Source organism: Rhododendron vialii, chromosome 10a, assembly GCF_030253575.1.
Source record: "Rhododendron vialii isolate Sample 1 chromosome 10a, ASM3025357v1".
NCBI lineage: Eukaryota > Viridiplantae > Streptophyta > Magnoliopsida > Ericales > Ericaceae > Rhododendron > Rhododendron vialii.
The window spans coordinates 30,105,252-30,125,363 of NC_080566.1; the positions used below are offsets into that span (position 1 = coordinate 30,105,252).

At 37.7% G+C, this 20,112-nt stretch overlaps 2 protein-coding genes across 2 annotated transcripts; one reads left to right on the forward strand and one right to left on the reverse strand.

Annotated features, from left to right (window-relative positions):
• The first annotated feature begins 1,880 nt into the window (after nucleotides 1-1,880).
• On the forward strand, nucleotides 1,881-2,541 carry LOC131303258 (uncharacterized). Its single transcript, XM_058330039.1, has one exon. It carries the CDS (start codon nucleotides 1,949-1,951, stop codon nucleotides 2,201-2,203), a length of 255 nt encoding a protein of 84 aa, XP_058186022.1. The 5' UTR covers nucleotides 1,881-1,948; the 3' UTR covers nucleotides 2,204-2,541.
• Nucleotides 2,542-13,739: 11,198 nt separating this feature from the next.
• LOC131303259 (TSL-kinase interacting protein 1) lies at nucleotides 13,740-19,429 on the reverse strand. Its single transcript, XM_058330040.1, has 8 exons — nucleotides 19,284-19,429; nucleotides 17,423-17,564; nucleotides 16,546-16,763; nucleotides 16,226-16,467; nucleotides 15,926-16,151; nucleotides 14,882-15,568; nucleotides 14,245-14,367; nucleotides 13,740-14,136 (listed from the first exon to the last, which is right to left on the reverse strand). The coding sequence occupies exons 2-8, from the start codon at nucleotides 17,547-17,549 to the stop codon at nucleotides 14,044-14,046; spliced, it is 1,716 nt and encodes a 571-aa protein (XP_058186023.1). The 5' UTR covers nucleotides 17,550-17,564; nucleotides 19,284-19,429; the 3' UTR covers nucleotides 13,740-14,043.
• Between the last annotated feature and the right edge of the window lie 683 nt (nucleotides 19,430-20,112).

Sequence of the window (20,112 nt, forward strand, 5' to 3'; positions counted from 1 at the left end):
GTTCTAGGACAGGTCCAGAATAATCTCAGGAGTACTCCAAAACTACAAACTAGCAGTTTGATCTAAGGAAAACAGTAAACTGGTTTTTATCATGCTTGCAAAGTGATCTGTATAAACAAAAAGACATAAAATAGTAGGAAACCAATCCCCACGCGGTCTTGCGCGCGCGGCTACGGAGTGTCGCACGCGAGACTGGGACCGTTGCGCACTGGTTCCTATCTCAATGATTTTTGAAACCCTGCCAGCTTTAGGACCAGGACTGGTATTGATTACCAACATTGGCCATGTCAGCCCCCCTCAGAGATCAGAATAGAAAACAGTAGGTATGCTATACCTAGATTAAGTTTGCATAAATGATTGAGCTTTGATGTGTTTGAGGCTTGATTGAGGTATTGGGAGGAGGAATAACAAACTATGTTCTTGAGGGTGTAACTTAGGGCTTTAAAACTTAGAACTTTGTAACCTTTTAAAACCTATAAATTTTGTTAACTTTTTGAAAAACTTGAACCCTTTAAATGGATGAACAAATGGGGTATTTATAGAGAGAGAGTGAGGTAGATATGGGCTGCAAAGAGAGGAATTCAGCCAATCCACGAGGCTGGCTGAGGTTGCATTGGTGGCCAAGTTTCCACCTCAAGAAAAGTTGGTCGGAACAAGCATTGGGCTCTGGCGCGCGATGGTCGCGCCCTGGCGCGAAGGTCAACGGTCAAACTTTGACGATTGACCGCCACCTGTCCGTTTGACCAGCGCGCGTGTACCACCTACTCACGCGTTGGTCAACGGTCAAGCTTTGACCATTGACCAACACCTGTCAAGCTGATCTGTGCGCGCGGGCTCTCAACCAACTCGTGCTAGTGGAGTTTTTGGCTTTTGAAGTGGCTTAGGCTTGGTTAGATTCAAAAGGGTGTCAAACACTCAAAGCTTAAACACGTATCATTCCCAGGGTGTTCTTGATCCGTTTCATCATTGGAGAATCAAAAACCGAAAGTAAACTAATCTGAAAGCCCAGATTGGAGTGTCTACAAAAATCTAAACAAATGCTGCTAATATTTTTGTCAAAAAGTTGAACAATGCTGAACTAAATTAACAAAGCAAATATTAAACAGCAATTATTTCATTCTCACTATCATGGTTTTATACTTGTTTTACTATTTTTTATATTGCACATCTTGAATCCCACGATGATAACGATGTAAAACAATTGACATTCAAAATTATCCAAGTTATTTGATTGAATATTGTAAAAAAAATCACATTCCATTTTCACGTAATCAAATTTTAACATGCCTGTATAATTTATACATATATAAATCGAAAGGATGCATCCGTGCCCGTGCCCGTTTCCGTTTCCATACTCGTTCTCGTGCTTTACCGTGTCCGTTCTACGTGCTCCAAAACGACAGCCTAACTTGACCCACTTTTTAAGTGTCGCTCCTTGCCTTGGCTAACGTGGTTTTCCCATGTCGACCCTACCCAATTTATACCTTTACGCATGGCCCGAAAAAGATAGGGCCCACCCTACACTTTTTTTTCTTTTTTTTTTCCCGGAAATTATATATGTCATGTAGTAGTGCACGTCCAAGGTCTACGCACACCGCACTAACTAAAGTGCACCCTCTTTCTTTTTTTTTTAACCAGATGTTCAGGTTATCTTGCGAGCACATTAACTATTTTTGAGATTTTGAAATTGACGGTCAGACAAACTTTCAGTGACTCCAAAGCTTGAAATGTTTGGACTTTGTGGGATTTGAACTTGCGACTTTTCGGAAGACAATTATTTTTTAGTTACTTTCTCATACCCATCCAGCCACCCAAACCTATTGTGGTCCATATTTCCAACTAATTACGTTCTACTCCTATATATATATGTGATATATGCAAACTCTATATACTCTGCAAGTATATTTGAATATTTTCCACTTAACAAAACAAACAAGTTGTTTTGGCTATGGAGAAGAGGAGCAGATCGTTTCCGGCAGATTCATACCCATGTTCATACACAGAAGCCCGGTTCGGGTTCGAGGACCGGGAGAAGTCTTACAGCTTTAACGGGCCGAACGATAACCCGGAGGTGAAGAGGAGGAAGAGGGTGGCTTCCTACAACATGTTCTCAATGGAAGGCAAGCTCAAGTCATCTCTTAGGAACAGCTTCAAGTGGATCAAGAGCAAGTTCACCGATGACTACTTTGATTCTTCGACCTGATCGATGAATACATAACAAGGATCCGGCTTCTCAGCTGTTCAAATCCGGACTACATAAAGCATCCAACTGCATTTCGGCCATTAAAAGACTCTTGTCGGTCAGAGCCTCTTAACAAATCTAAGTTATTGAAAGTACTTTTATTTGGGCAATCGAAATTGTACAAACAGCTCTCTGTAGTCCAAATCCAGATTGCAGGGAGGCCAAATTCTGTATACATGTAGGTCGATCTCTCTCTCTCTCTCATGAAAGATGTATGTCTAGTGTGGTCATATTGTTGAGTTTTGTGTAGTCAAAGTTTAATTTTCGAGCGTGCTATTATTTATTTTCCGTTGTGGCTAGCTAGCTAGTTCTTGGATTGGTTTAGGTGATCATGAGCTTGTTTTTTAGTTGTTGCACTTGTACGTAATAGGTTTTTAGACTTTCATAGAATTGAGGTTCTCGCTTTTGCTATATATATACACGGCACTTCTAGGGAGGTTCTCGCGTGCGGACTTCTGATTCGATGGCTGAGGTTAGAAGTCCGTTAGCGTACAGGATTCCTCACTAGAAATCGACTAAGACTAATATATATGTATGTGTGTGTGTGCGCAAATAATTGCTTATTATTGGAGAAAAACTATCGTCATGTGAAATGGTCCGTACGCTTGAGTATCAAAAAAAGATAACGAATAAAAAACAGTGTTCATGGTTAATTAAACATGAATTAGGTCATAATTTCGTCTATCCTTTTCGGGGTTATCTCAAATTAAAACACTGAATCATCTCCAGTACGCGGACTAAATTTCTTGGTATTTTTCTTTTTGTGTAATTATCTTTGAGGTTTTCATCACTTAATTAACCCCCTTTGTTTGAAGTTATACCCACTTTGTTTAGAATAGATCAGCTTTCTCTTTTCCTTCCCCAAGTAGTCATGTTGTTTTTTTTTTTCCAGTCGATATTATATACTACGTCAGTTGGAATTAGCGGAGTGTTAGTGTTGGGTCACGGCTTGACCCCAATCCACACCAACCACAAGCACAATCACAAACAAACACAAGCCAAAGAAAAGCAACGCCGAAAACTTACGTGGTTTGGCCAAACAACGTGTCTACTTTCACAGGGAGTGGGGGTTTCAGTATATTGAGAAATTACACCGGTGAGATTTACTTCACAATCGCTCACACTCTCCTCTCAATACAATGAACACACCACTCTCTCTCTCTCTCTTGCTCTTTTTTTGGGAGTTGGGGGAGGCTGTCCCTTAAAGGAACAACAGCCTGCTGTCTTGGCCAAGGGGGCTGTGCTCCGGTCTCGCTCCAATGATCGAAAACGTTCACTTCGTAGAGCTTGTTGAGTTGAAGTAAGTAAAAACTCAGCTCGATCGAATATCATTAAATGCCTAATCAAAACATTTTTGTCTTGAAAAGAATGAATCCAAAACACTGGATCAAATCTACTAGAACCCATTATTGGCAAGTTATATGTGTTCCGATCAAGCATTTAATAATATCCGATCAAACTGATTTTTTACATACTTGTTCAACTTAACGAGCTTTACGAAGTGAACGTTTTCGATCATCGGAACAAAACCGGAGCGGAGCCCCCTCTGCCGAGACAACACGCTGCTGTCAAGAGACAACAGCTCCCCCAGTCCCTTTTTTTCTCTCTATCTCACTTGAACACACACCCCTCTCAAATGAGAGCACAAGAAAATACAAAGGGAGCCAAATTGGGCCTAACCAGCCCAATAACAAAAATCAAGTCCTCAGGTGGACCCAATAGTTAGTAGATTACTCCACAAGGAATTCCTGAACCCTAAATGCCCACAATGGGGCTCGAACCTTTGTCTCCCGCGTGGAGAGGACCCAAAAAATGCCAACTGCGCTAGAGCCCCAAAAATAGTCATGTTAGACCAGTATAGTAACCTTTTTTGTTTCTCCACTCTCACAAGATTTTATCTCATTATAAGTGGGGTTTTTGGTCCGCCGACAAATAGGACAAATTCAGTTTTTAGAAAAAAAAAAAAAAAACAAAAACAAAAACAATAGGAATAAATTTGGGACTTGTTTGGATCATTGATTCATCGGTCTGAAGGGGACCTTTTTCTGGTTAGACGTAAATCGCTAAGATAGGAGCATTTACTTGTAAAACTGGTTAGACATTTATTGTGGACACAAATGAATCAATAATACTACAATAAGTCTGTTCACACATACAATCTGTGCACAGATTTTGTTGTGGGACTCATCACGGATTCCACAGAAATGATCTAAATCGTTCATTAAATGCAAAACACTTTTTCAAAAGTCCCCGCAAAACATAAGCTCAATCTAATACCTATAAGTGCTCGATTCAATCATCTAACTTTTTATTATCCGAAAATTTGAATGAAAATTTAGATGATTAGATCGAAGACCTATAGGTGTTAGATTGAGCTGATTTTTTGCGAAGACCCTTGAAAAATATTTTATATTTAATGAACGGCTCGGATCATTTGTGTGAGACCCGTGATGGACCCCACAACAAAATCTGTGCACGGATTGTCTGTGCGGTTAGCAGTGTTGATAATACTATGCCTGGTACTGACGAGAGACGTATCAATAGTGTATAGATAGGCGTGTGAGGTCCACTCCGGAATCCCACACAATGATTTGAGCCGTTCATTAATTTTAAAATAATTTTCTAGTGGCTTTAGAAATTCAGCTCAATCGAATGAATGTAGCTGCTTGATCCATCGTTCCAATTTTTCATTCAGAATATTCATCCAGATATATTGGTAAATTCTCGGTTGGTACCCATAGTGGAGTTTGATTAGAATTACCATTCAGACACTCACAGCAGAGCCCTAGTGTAGTGAAGTTGGCAGTAGCTAGGCCATGACAACCCTAAGGGTTCATTTTAAAATCATAGAGAGTGTGAAGCTCTAACTAGAAAGTGTGTCCTACTAGAAGAAGTGCCTCTAATACCAGAAGTATGTTAATTATTGGTAAAGAGAAAATACCTGAAGTATTCTATGCAAAGAAAAAAAAATGAATACCTGAAGTATATTCATTAAAACATACTCCAAGTATATTTTTTTTTTAGAAGAATTAGTAGTTCTTTTACTATTGATTTTACTTGATCAATTTGTATTTATTAAATATTCTCGATTAGAATCTGAGATCCACCACGCCATACCGAACCCAAGACCTCCTTAAGGGAGGCATCAAGAGTTTGACCACCAAGCTAACCCTAGTGATTGCTCTTTTTGTTACATATTTATTTATGGGAAATTTTTATAAATGGTCCCTCTAGTTTGCATGAATTTTCATTTTCGTCCCTCTAGTATCAATTGTGTTACTTTTAGTCCTATAATTTGCATTCTGTCTCAATTTCGTCCCTCTCGCTTACGGCGTTAATGAAACAAACGGAATTGGAGGACAAAATTGTCATTTCTCCTCACAGAGGGACTAAATTGAGATTTTATGCAAACTAGAGGGACTATTTCTATAATTTTGTTTTTTACTTTTGTTTTTGTAAATAAATTTAAAATACATCATATATAATATATTTCTCATCTCACTTTATATTGAATAATAAAATATACGTTGAAATTTTGTAAAGTTTTTATTATATACATCACAAAAAATATGAGAAAATTTGAAAAACGACCCTTATGTTAATTGTCTTGGTCTTGTATTTTTTTTTTCAATTGAATTTTCACTATCGTTATTTTTTTTGTCACATGATTAAAAAGAAAAAGTTGTTCAATAGTATTTAGAAATCTTGTAATTGTGTTTAATTAAGCAATGAAACACTATTAAATATTAAGAGATCAAATACATTAAAATATGGGTATAAGTGTATTTATTTTGGGACTTACTCATAAGATCACTCATATAACAAATAAACCGGATTTTAAACATTTTTTTTATTGGGTGAAAAAATAAGAAGATTATAAGAACATGATACAAAGACATTAGCTAAGGGATTGATTTGTACATTTTCTAATATTTTTGTAATGTGTAATGAAATATAAATTTTCCAATATAGTTTGATTACCCAATAAAAAATAATTCAGTTGTCAAATACATTACTTATGGTCTTTTTTATTTTATTTGCAAAAAACGAAAGTAAAATGTAAAATTTTAAAAATAATCCCTCTGGTTTGCATAAAATTTCAATTTGGTCCCTCTGTGAGAGAAAATGACAATTTTGCCCTTCAATTCCGTTTGTTTCATGGATGGCGTTAGGGAGAAGGACGAAATTGAGATGGAATGAAAACTATAGGGTTAAAATTGATACAATTAATAGTAGAGGGACGAAAATGAGAACTCATGCAAACTAGAGGGACCATTTTTATAAATTTCCCTTTATTTATTTATGCAACTAAGTTTTTCTTACCAGATGTTAATTTCGGTGCAATTTATCGACCTGTGTAACTAATCTTCTTAGTACTTTTACTTAGGCGAAAAATATCACCCATTAAAATAACTTGTTTGTTTAAGGACCATTACTTCATCTTTAACTATGAGTAATGTAAACTATTGACAAGATATTTATTATTGATGTAAAATAAATAAATATCTATTTACAAACACATATATAATTGCCTGACAACTTTTGTGTAATGGGCTATTTTTCCTTGTGTCTATCAGAATTAGTTTCTGCTTCAATCAGAGGAAAAAAAGTCTCGCATGTCTTTTTTATATATAAAAAATAACAACTTTGTAGGTATTACACTATTCTTCCCAAGTTATTAAGAAATCATTATTCAGTTCACATGTTTGAATTATTGTATTTTTTATCCCCTTACTTTATTAGTTCTTAGTCTCGGTCATTACAGTTAGACATGTATTGTTTATGTAACGACCCTGATTTTTGGTAAATAAAAATTTCGTTAAATATTTAAATTTTATCTTAATTACTTGGATTTGCTACTAAAAATTTCTTTTTAATTTTTATAATCCGTCATAATTAGATTTGAAACTTATAAAATTATATCTTTCACGCCGAGCAATCTAGTCATTTTCTAAAGACAAGTATGCTTGTAGAAGCACTCGTATTTTTTTTTCTAGTGAGTTAAAATAAAATCTTTAAATTATATTTCTTGGCTAGAAATCCTACTTGGCAAGTAGAATTAGTTTCCAACCAATTCGTTAGAAAACCTTAATTATCGTTTCAATCTAGTTACAATTTCCTAATCCTAGATGGACCTTTTTGACCGTCTTTGAGCCTTTTGAACCCCCGAACCCTAATTGAACCATTAGACTATAGGAGTAATCATTTTATTCCTATGTTTAGTCATTTCACTTTACCTAGCATCATTACTTACCCTACCTATTGGATAATAAAGGCAAGGGAAAACTTTAACCTTTGGTCCATAATTGTTAGGGAAAATATTATCCCTTGGACAATAGATTTCCATGACTAGTCATATCAAATTATTACCAATATCCATTTACCCCTTGGTCCATAATTGTTAGGGGAATTTTTGTCCCTTGGTTATTAGACCTTTGACTTGCCTAAATGCATGACAAGACAAGTCATACAAGAATCCCATCATTTTGCTTCAACCTTAGACTTGCCATAATGAGAACCTAGATTTGACTAGTCATTCAAGCTCATACTTACCTTCTTTAACCAATGGTTAATAAATGCTAGGAGAATTTTTGACCATTGGTTAATAGCAATTAAGTTGCCAATAAAGCCTTGATTTGACAATACAAAATCATGGGCTAAGGAATCTCATCATTTTGCTTCCAAGGAAGCAAGGCTAGCTTTGCCATGCATGCACACCTATGTTCTAGTCTTAAAATCCTAGACTTACTTTCCTAGATTTTCTTGGATGTATATAGATACAAGAGAGAGAGAGAGAGAGAGAGAGAGAGAAAGAGAGAGAGAGAGAGAGAGAGAAAGGCCGGATGGAGAGAGTGGGGTGGAGTGTGTGCATGAGTATTGATTACTTACACAAGCAACATTTATAGCCTTAAGCCTATTTTTTTTGACTACATGCCAACCCATTTCTAGTCTTTCAAAGTACAAAGTTAGCCAATGATTTCATTCTTTCTTGCAAGCAACCTCCCCATAGACTTGACAAGTCCAAAACCCTTCATGATGACCTAAAGATTTGGCCAACAAATGGAAGTGACAACTCATGGAAGACTTGGCATGCTTTCAAGCTTGATTGGACATGACAATGGAGCAAATCCATGGGAGGAAGGAGAGAGAGGGGGGCCGGCCATAGAGGAAGGAGGAGGAGCTCAAGTGTTGGCTATAAATAGCACCCCATGCCTTCCATTCAATTCACACCATCACTTCTTGCTCTCACTTCTCTCTAGAAACCATTTCTGTTTTTCCAGGCAGCTTACTGCCCTCCACGAATCTCCATTTTTCTCCTGCTTAAAGTAGTTTTTAGAACCAACTCCCTTCGAGAAAGTTGTAGAGCACTTCGAAACCTTCAAGTTAGACCCAAGAACCATCCCAATCGGTGAAGAAATGACAAAGATATTGGCATCCGAAGTTCAGTAAAAATCTCGGATTTCCATTTCCAGACAGCATACTGTCTCTGCCTTTATCACCATTTTTCTCCTACCTAAAGTAGTTTCTAGGATCAACTTCCTTCACGAAAGTCGTAGAGCACTTCGAGAGCTTCAACTTTGACCCAAGAACGATCGTATTCGGCCAAATATTGACCGAGTTACTGCCATCCAAAGTTTGGTCCAGATTTGCAAGTTTCACCGCCCGTAGAAATCTTCCAACTAGCTTATTCGGCCCCGACTAAGTTTCGGATCAAGGTAGATAAATCTCTACTCATTTTCCCTAGTATAACTTTAGTTATTTTGCTTATGATAAGGCAAGTTAAAGTATTAGGAATAAATAGCAAGCTCGTTTTACAAAATCTTGAAATGACATTACGATCATGTAGATTTTCTCTACTCACTTCCCTAAGTATACGTAGAACCCTAATCCAATAACTCTACGTATAGTATAAAATCTACGTTAGAGAGTAGCATGTTCTTGATTCAAAGTATCAATATCGTAGATAAGATTATCTATTGTTTGGTTTCAAGTAAATAAGCTTATCGTTTAAAATGCATGATTGTCAATAAGTTGATCTCACTAATGGAGGTATGAACATGTTGGATAAATGACTTTGTCTTAAATAAACATATGTTGTATTGAATTTCTCAAAAAGTAAGATATAACGATTTTCGAAAGATAAGATTTTAACGCTTGATTTGAAGTATTCATATTTTGATCTTTTCGAGCATGCTTAGCAATATAGAATTGGATGATCTTGTTAGATTACAATGAATGATTTATGGTTGCGTATGTGAAAAGTCCTACCGCGGAGTCTATGCATGAGAACGAGACACGGAAATCGAGAAAATAGAAACATGACACCTATGGTGTGGTTAACAAGAAAAAATGTGTTTCGAAGGAGGAAATATTTTTGAAACTACATAATGACCGATTTTGATGGCATTATGTGAGATGTGTGTGTGAATATGTGCCAATGGGAACCCGGGACGGCGGAACCATTGTGAGGATACTCGGGAACCCGGAACGGCGGAACCGAGGTTGGGTGTGTGGCTTGGTTATCCGCGGAGAGGAGCCAATGCAAATGTGTGCCAATGGGAACCCGGTGCGGCGGAACCATTGTGAGGATACTCGGGAACCCGGAACGGCGGAACCGAGGTTGGGTGTGTTAAAAACGGATTTTGAAAATGTTGATTTGGTGATGAAAAGTGAAAATGGAGACACGGTCTACGATGAGTTGCGTAAGAGAAACACAGAAAAAACATGGACACCAACGATACTTGAATAGTGAATGTGGATGTGTGATTGTTACTATTCATCGTATATGATTTACTGTTTGTAAGTTATGAGTTAGTGGGTAGGGTTTACTCTATTGAGCGTTGTAGCTCACGGTGTTGCCTTTTTGGTGACCCTGACATATTATATGGGTGGCGACGCCGGTATAATGTGTCAGATTTCTTAGATGAACAGGATAAGATGTACACCGTGGAAGCTTTTGGAGCAGAGGAGCTTGCTAGGATGGAAGAGCAAGCAGAGTAGTATTAGGAACCCTAGTTTCCTTCCTTGTTGAATAAATGTACCTTTTCCTTATGATGTATTTATGATGTAATAATGAGCCAGACTCTCTTTATTATATAATAAATGCCTCATTTAACGTACCCAAAATTGGGGGCGTTACAGTTTAGCTGCCTGTCTCTTATTTAATGCTTATCTAAACTAAAGTTTGTTGTTTAATAGAATATGTCGAAAATAAAAAATGTGGAATTTACTGCTCTGGGTATTTTATAAAGGAATTACCTCCCTTGGGTTCAGGATATTGAAATTCATCTAGATGGTATGAATCTCGGTCATACGCTTGAAGAGAACAATATTGCATCACTGGAAGATACAGCCAAGGCATCAATTTTTATCCATCGCCATGTCCACGAGGATTTGAAATCCTAATATCTTACAGTTAGAGACCCAAAATTTTTATGGCATTTGAAAGATCAATTTGAACATCAAAAAATGTTAATTCTTCCAAAAGCACGTTTTGATTGGATGCGCATAAGAGTGCAAGATTTTCCAACAACTCAAGAATATTATTTTGCTTTATTAATAATCGTTTCAACATTACAATTGCGTAGTGATACAGTCACTGAACAAGTTGTTAGGAAAAAACTTATTCCACTAAGACGATATTACTCTTCAACAACAATACAGAAGAAGTGATTTAGAAAATTTTCTGAGCTAATTACTTGCCTTATTGTGGCTGAGAAAAATAATTAAGTTTTACTTAAAAATCACCAACTTCGCCTGACTAGCTAGTGACACACGAGAGTCCCTGAGGCAAATAGAGTTTCTTTTCAAGGTTGCCGTCAGGGATACAATCGTGGATGTGGACGAGGACGTGGTTGAAGTTTGTATCGTGTATCACCACACAATTGTAATGTTGAAACGATTTTGAATAAAGTAGAATAATAGTCCTGAATTGTTGAAAATCTTGCACTCTTATGTGCATTCAATCAAAACGTGCTTTTGGAATAATTACCGTTTTTTGATGTTTGAATTTATCTTTCAAATCATTCCATAAAAATTTTGGGTCTTTGACCGTAAGTGACCTTGAAAAAAAACTCTATTTGCCTCAGGGATTGGTGTGTCACCAGTCAGGCGAAGTTGGTGATTTTTAAGTAAAACTTCATTATTTTCCACAATAAGGCAAGTAATTAGCTCAAAAAAATTTCTAAAACCACTTCTTTTGTATTGTTGTTGAAGAGTAATATCGTTTGCCTGCATAGTGGAATAAGTTTTTTCTAACAAATCTTGTTCATTGATTGTATCACCACACAATCATAAAGTTGAAACGATTTTGAATAAAGCAGAATAATATTCCTGAACTGTTGGAAAATCTTGCACTCTTATGTGCTTTTTTCTAACAAATATTCCAATCAAAATGTGCTTTTGGAAGAATTACTATTTTTTAATGTTCAAATCAATCTCTCAAACTGTTTCATAAAATTTTTGGATCTCTAACTGTAAGATACTCTGATTTCAAATCCTCGACGATATTACTCTTCAACAACAATACGGGAGAAGTGGTTTTAGAAAATTTCCTGAGCTAATTACTTGCCTTGTTGAGGTTGAGAAAAATAATGAAGTGTTACTTAAAAATCACCAACTTTGCCCGACTGTATCACCAGTCTCCGGGGCAAATAGAGTTTCTTTTCAAGATCGCCGTCGGGGATACAATCGTGGATATGGACGGGGACGGGGACGGGGACGTGGTCGAAATTCGTATCGACAAAATCGTTGGGGTTACATTCAAAAACCATTCAACAGGAATGCACAATCATTTCACTCACCAAAATTGGATTAACCCCTCAAAACCATCCCACGATACGTCAAAACTACTCACCAAATAAGGTCTAATGACCCTGAGACTTCAGAAGGAAAAGGGAAGGGGGTTACTGAATAAGTCTAGTAAGAAATATGAAGATAAATATTTTCGTTGTTGGATGAATGGTTATTGGTCGCGTACATGTCGTACGCCCAGGCATTTGGTGATCTATATCAAATATCTGCTAAGAAGGGCAAGGAAATTGAAGTGAATTTCGCAGATCAGAATAAACCTTTTGAATATTTATCTGTATATTGAGGATTTTATTATTGAACCGGAAGAGTCATTTGATTTTCTAACTGGTGGTGGAAATGACCAAACTAGTTAAATTAGTTCTTTTATCACTATGTTAGTGTGTTTACTTTTTATGTGTAAGTGTGTTTATTTTCTTTTATGTAAGTGAGTTTCCTATAACAATAATCATGAAGAAGTTTGAATTTCCATAAATATCAAGTTGCGGATTTGGTAATAATAACTCTTTGATATATTTATTTGTAATTGCATGGACACTATAGATATTTGTCCAATTCAAGGGTGAATGATGAAGATGCTTGTTTGGTAGATAGCGCAACAACCCACATTATTCTTCAGAACATAAAATATTTTACACACTTAGTAATGACAAAGGCTAACGTCAAAACAATTTCAAGTTCTACGAATCTTATTGACGCTCCCCTAATTCGCAGGCTTTATTTGAATCACTTTCATCCCACAACTCAATATGATTGTTGTTCTATACATGGACGGGCCTTATCCGAATCAATTCTCAGGCATCATGCACTCCAATACAATTGGCAGGGCTTCAAACCCTCATTAATTACAACTATCAATACTGATTTTCGCCGAGAAAAAAAATATATGATTGTTTTGTTTGTGGTTGGGGGCTTAAAGAAAGGAAAGTACTTGGAGTGGTGTTGGCTTCGCATTTAGCAGACCTTACGGCACTCCCATTGCACACATCTCCACTACCTCTTGCTACAATACCAATCCTATCCGAATGAAAAGCATAACTGTTAACCAGCCAATCAGATGAGTTATTGTCAATAATTCCAATGTCGAATACATTCCATTCAAACTACGTCAATGTTGTTACGCAGATAGGAGGAACGACTGAGAGCCTCTTTCGAATCAGTTTTTTGTTTGGGACCTCTCGTAACGCAGTGCGACATGCACATTCTTTCGCTAAACATACGCGGCGGCCCATAATAAGTTTTCAGTTGCAGGAGTCCAAAGGAAGAGAGCAGTTGTAGCACATAGTGCTTTTAAAATATGCTAGTCCTCGAAAGGAAAGTTCAAAAAATTCCCTCCATCTTGTTTGGTTTGAGAAGAAAACGAGGAGAAAAGGACCAAATAGGGTATTAGAAATAGTAAAATTCTCTCTAATTTTCTCACACTTGCCTTTCTTTTCCTTCACTCTCCACAGGTTCCAAACAGGGCATTAATTTGTTTAGCTGGGTTTTTTTTTTGTTATTATCTACCGTGCAGGTGGAGTGGAATGCAGTTGGTGCCTCCCTTATACATGAGCAGAGTTCGATTCCCGTAAGCACTCATCCCCTCCCCAAGTCCCCTAGGATAGAGTAGGATAGCGTAGATTAGGTTTAACGAATGACAAAAAAAAAAGAAGCTATAATATCTCCCATCTCCATTAACCACCAACAGTCACGAAAGAATGACTTGTATTCACCAGTAATCCAACATTGTCCAAAGCCAAAATAGGCCATCAAAATTCATGGCTACCACATGCTTACCTACCTTGGAGTTGTTTCCATATATGACCTACAAAACTTCCTCCCTGCCAAATGCAGTTCTGAATCAAAATGCTCCACAAAACTGTCCTTTGCGCATTCTCAATTTGCATTTACCTTGAGCTATGTCATTTGCTGGTTCTCCAGTTTCCTATGTTTTCTTGTCCTCAATAGGACCCTTTTTGATCTGCAACTAGATGAGCATTCAAACACATGAGCTACCTAAACAATTTGCTGATGCCAACATTGTCCGCACTTGTAATATGCCGTGAGCTAGGTAAGCTGAATTCAAATGGTCCCAACGATTCAGTCTGCATCCACCCATGAAGAAAAGAAAATACTAAAAATAGTTAGCAGTATCCATTTGGGGAACCTAAACAGATCAACTCAAGGATAAATTATTAAAGACATTCAAGTACCCAATTGATGCCGGCCAGTCCAAGGCTGCTTTCGTCATTATTCACTCCTAAATGAGTAAGCGGAACTGTCTTGGATTCTTGACGAGGAGGAGGAACATGGGCAAGCTCACGTTGGGCATTGAGCTACAAAAATGAAGCAATAAACAGTCCTATCAGACAAACTACAGGAAACTATGGAGTATGGACCCTCAAATGTTTAAGAGATCTTCGAAGTTAACCATGTTAGAAACTTAAGGATAAATAGCCCCAACATCCAGCAACAAAGGCAAATAGCACAATATTTGGGCTAACCATGTTATAAACATTTACCTACCTTCAAACATGATCAACGTACATGAACACTCCAATCCAATTACATAGGTCAAACTTAGAAAACAAAAGAGTTAATAGCGTTATTGCCATATTGATGGATGAAGTTTGTGTGCTAAAACATTACCGCTTACCTGACTGTGAAGCATTGTTTATACTCTACTACGCCTTGGGTACATCATTTTGATATGAATCACAACCTATGCATCTCGGACTCTAACATGTTTCATGGACATGTGTAAATGTGGGAAGTACCCATGTATAGACAGAACTAATATGTGTCCAACAGCACTAGTGGACTAAGTAATAATAGGCAAGATTAACGAACCTCTGAAAGCTTCGAAAATTCGAAAGATTTTGAACTACCATCATGGATGTGGTCCCTCGAAATTGCACTTCCAATCACACGCACAGCATTGTTGCCCGAGGAAGACAGTTTTCTGAAAGGAAATGCATGGCATGTCTCTTCGGCATCCAAGATAGATGAGCATGAGGCATAAGATGGTGGCTTGGGGTCCTGAGGCTGTGAATTTATTTCACCAGCAATAAAAGCATCCAAGGAATCAGATATCAATGGAGTCGGGTGAAACCCTAACTTGCCTCCATTAGATTTTAGATTACAACTATCCATTTTTCCCAGCAAGGAAGCTCCAGAAAACAGGCCTCCAATGCTTAAGTTAGTCAAACTATCATCCCAAGGCACCGCTGATTGTACAAGGTCCTTATCCAAAATGGGCTCCATGCCTAGCTTGCTCCCATTTGATTTTGATTGATGATCATTGAACTTGCCCTGCATAGATGCTTCAGACAAAAGGCCACCAATACTTATATCTGAGGAGATCAATTGAATTGGCTGCATGTGTAATTTGCTGCCTTCAGATTTTGGATCGCAATTACCAATCTTGCCCAGCAAGGATGTGTCAGACAGCAAGCCTCCAATGCTTAAGTTCGTCAAACTATCATCCCATGGAACTAATGATGGTGCAACGCTATTGCCAGAGTTCACCTCATCATCCTAATAAAAAGCAAATTAGGATATTTTTAGTAAAAGAGGATGGAATTAAAATGCATTCAGCCTTTTAGTTTCAATAGAAGCATCAAGGAAAAGCAAGAAAGGCCACCCCATAAGGTAAGACTTGCGAAAAATAGTCACGTCAAAACTTACTTCATGCAGATATCCAGCGAATCTGAACTACGCAACTAATCTGACAAGGTTTCAATGAATTTTGAGATAAAAAATGAAATGGATAAACCCATGCTGAAAACTGTATTTTGCAATAGCTTTAGAAGGAAGAGAGCTCAATTTCTTAAAATTTCCTTGAAACCATCATGCAACAATGTGACAGATGAACAGCATCGAAAAGTTACCTACCATGTAGTCAACTGGGACATCTGAATGCATATTCATAGTAACAGCTGCATCTGCTGGTTTACTTAGATTGGTTGGCTTGAAATCTAAAACTTCTTCCTTTCTGATATCTGCAAGCTCTGAAATTGTACTGCAACCTTTCTCTTCAGTTTCAAAGCCATCCCCCAAGTGAGTAGATCTAGAAGGTACTGCAACTGTTTTGGGGCGAAGCTCGGAGAACCACCCATACCTAAGCGAGATGAAGTCAGAAGTTAAACTAAACAGTAGTTATTTGAAAAAAGAGAATAAGAGAGAGCTCCAGACCTTAAGCGAAAAACGGAGGGACATTCTACAGCTGCATATACATCGCCTGCACTAATGCCAATGTCATTCAATGTCCATTGTTTGTATGTACTTAATTTCTCCAATTGAATATTGTATGGAAAAAGCATGGGATCCCCCATAGCGACACTTGAACTTCCCCATTTGCTATTCAGGTGCTTAAGCACAGATGATATCTTCTTGCGAACACTTAGAGTGAGTTCCAGAAATGGAATGTGACCATCCTACACGGAGGCATTGTGTAAGTAAAATTACAACCACATATGCGTCTTATGGACAATTCTGCCGGTAAATAAGCTTACTTTCTCCAATTCTATTCGAGTGGCTTCATCTATCGGGAAAAGCTGCAACTTGATCTTTTCAGAAGAATAAAGTCCCGTTTTAGGCTCAAGTTTAGATATTTCTTTTGTTGTTTGTTGGGCCAATGTATAACTCCTTGGAAGCTGCTGACCCACCACTTGAGCAGCACTACAATGCAAAACGCCTGGGTCATCTTTGACTAAAGTGGATTGACATCCCACTACAAAGAGAAGGTTCACAGAAGTAAGTAGAAAATATGGAATAAGAACAGAAGATGTTGTTTTGTTTCCTCTTTATCATCTACGTTTCTGAAAACTCCATTCTTTGTCTTCTGCCTCAAATGTTTGAACCAGAAAAACAAAGCAGTGATGTGAAAATGAACTAACAGCTACATCAGTCTTTATAACTAAAACCAAAAAAAAACTTTGGAGCTGTTTGGTTGCATACATATTCGTGTTTAAAAAGCAGGAAGCATGTTTTTGTTTTTTTCGTTTTTCATTCTTGGTTTTCTTAAGTGTTCGAAGTGGAAACAGAATTTCAAAGTAAACTACGAGGTGCTTCATTATCCTCCATAGGCATGCTTTCGCTGGTTTGGTAGCAAGGGAAAGCACCGATTTTGTGTCAATGAGCCTTATTTTGAAACAGTTCTCATAATCCTAAAACTAAAGACTTACACTAAACATATTTTTGAAAACTTCTGCAAATAAAAAAATAAAAAAAAAAGTAATAAAACATACCAAATGGGAACCTTGAAACTGAAAAATGACATGCATAGCACCCGATGTAGGGTGAATCCTAGTATCCTACTTATTGCAACTTGAAGGATGCAATTCAATGTGATCCAGATACAAAATTTCATTTTACATTGAGAAACCTAACCTGTTGTTCTCTGTTGCCGTCCACCTATTTTGTTCGTAGACTTCTTCACTCCAACGGAACCTACAACTGTATTCTGCCTTTTAGGATTGTCAACTGCCTTCCCCTTCCGCTGTTTAGTAGTTTTCATAGCAGATTAGCTTTGCTGAAAATAAAAGAAGTTATCATGTCAACTCTGATTCCTTGTGCTTCAAAGAAAACAGTACTTCAACCCAAGCTCCTATGTTTCATGAACACTACTATGGAGGTGGGTATGGATCTATGCGTCAGATTCATATATTTCCATCTCAAAGATATGGGCATATGCCAAAATATTCAAATGTCTAGTGTCTTAGTAGTAGTATATTTCTTTTACTTTTCCAAACAAATAGTGTTTCCAAAGTGCCTTCAGGACATTTCTTGCATAACTAGGAGTTTAATGCATAGATCACTGTAAATTCAAATTACAAATTACGCTGGCTAGGTGAATGTCCACCTAAATATATCTGACCCAGATCTAATACACTTATATGAGTGCAGAGTGCCTGACACCTGTATTTTATATGTTTAGAATGATCCATGTAACCTAGCAAAGCTCTTGGGTATCAAATCATCTAGTTTGCATGATGAGAGTTTGACGACCCCTCTATGAAAACCCTTATCATTGCTTTGAAGTAAAGTAAGACTTGCAAACCGAAAACACTATCATGGCCCCAATGCTGCTGTGAATAGATACTAATAAAACAAAGCCACTGTAAACACAAAGGAATGATAGGCAGAAAACTAATTGCTAGCCCAGTTTCAGTTAGGACATGGTCTCTATAGGGACAAGAACAATGTAACCCTGTCTCATTCCAAGATTCGAATATATAGCACGTACAAAACAACCTTGAGAAACTGCTAACTTCCTAAAAGCTTACATTTAGCCATTTAATTTGCAATTGCAAAAAGAACACATGAATACCTAATAATGCACATTTCTAAATTTGCGGAAGCACATAAGACAAACTTCTGGCCACATTGGTTTACATAAAATTCACTAGATTCCACCAGCACAATCATGGCCTTGTTTATAATCAGCAACCCAACTACCAACGGCTACATCACACATATAGAAACGCGCATGCATCAACAACTCAAAATCAGAGTACAAAACTTCACGAACAAACCCTAGACTGCGTAGGCTGCCCATGAGCATCATGGCATGGGTAAAAGGGAACGAGGAGGCAAGCCCCCCAGTTTAGGCTGATTGGTAATCCATGATCAACCTACTTTCATAGTACCCTAGTAACCCTACCCCCAGGGCCCAAACCGTTCGGATCCCACAATACCTGGGCTCCCGGCGGGGGAGATGTAAGAAAACTACCAACTTGACCCTTAGACCAAGTAATCTATTTGGTTATTTACTAAAATTGCCCTTTGGGGGAGAAGGATGGATTTTGTGAGGTCTACACCCCATAGAAACTATATACCTGAGACTGTCCCTTGTCCCATAGGTCCTAGCACAAGGTTAGAATTCTAGCTCTTCTAGATTGGTATCGCACTGAGCACCCCTCCCCCAACCTCCTTCTCCTCCTCCTCCCGGAAGAGGGCCTTCTGTGGGGCAAGGTCGCACACATTGAGTACACCTTATACATGCATCGTAAATTTTAATGAACGTGACATTGGGAATTTGAAACTGATAGAATCTGAGCGAAAATTAGTTTTCTAACATCGAAAATAAACCAATTAGGTTTAGTCGTAACCTAATTTCGCTGCAAACAAACCAAAAGCTCTGGGAGAATTATATTGGAGAAGTACCTTATTAGACTGAAATTGAAACAATCAGGGTGCAAAATTAACCTAGCATCTATGCACGTGAAGATTAGATATTTGATGTACGTACCATGTCGAAGCCAATTGCAGCGAAGCGGGACCAGACTTCACAACGATGGGAATTTTGGTTTTGATGAGAGAGAGAGAGAGAGAGAGAGAGAGGCGGGAAGGATTTGCAGAAGAGAGGCACCGCCTAATTTTGAAGAAAAAAATTGCTTTCCCGTTTCTCTATTTATATGATATGAGTATGCCTCACTTCTTACAAATACAAATAAATCCTTGAAGTTTTGGAAAATACAAATAAACCCTCGAGAGATTTATGTTCGGTTAACGGATCGGAATGGGATCCACTCCAGTTTCTAAAAGAGAGAGAGACAATGGACGGTCAGGGTCTTATTGGGTCCATTTGTGACTTTTTTTTTGAGTATCGAAATGAATTACTCCCTTCGTCCCAATGCATTTGTCTATTTTTTTTTTTATGTTCGTGATTTACCCTCTAGTTCATTATTCATATTTTGAAATCCATTAGGTCCACCCAACTATTTTGAAACTCACAAGGTTCACCTTGACAAAAATACATTTACATTAAATAAAAATTATTTACTCCTCCAACCACATCATCGCCAGAAAAGTGGTCAGTGTCGGAAAGTTTGCCTCCAAATTGGTCGGCTCCGGAAGTTGACCAGCACTAAAAAGTTAACCGGAAAAGTCGCTGGCACCGGAGTTGGTCGCCGGCAACCTGGTCGCAAATGGTGACCGGTGGAAAAAAAAGATGTTTGACCGATTGAGAATATGAACTCTGAGTTATGCCAATAACATCACAAACATATATGGTTATCTATGAAAATATGAACTCTGTGTTATGCCAATAACATCAATTGATAATGTTATCTGTACAA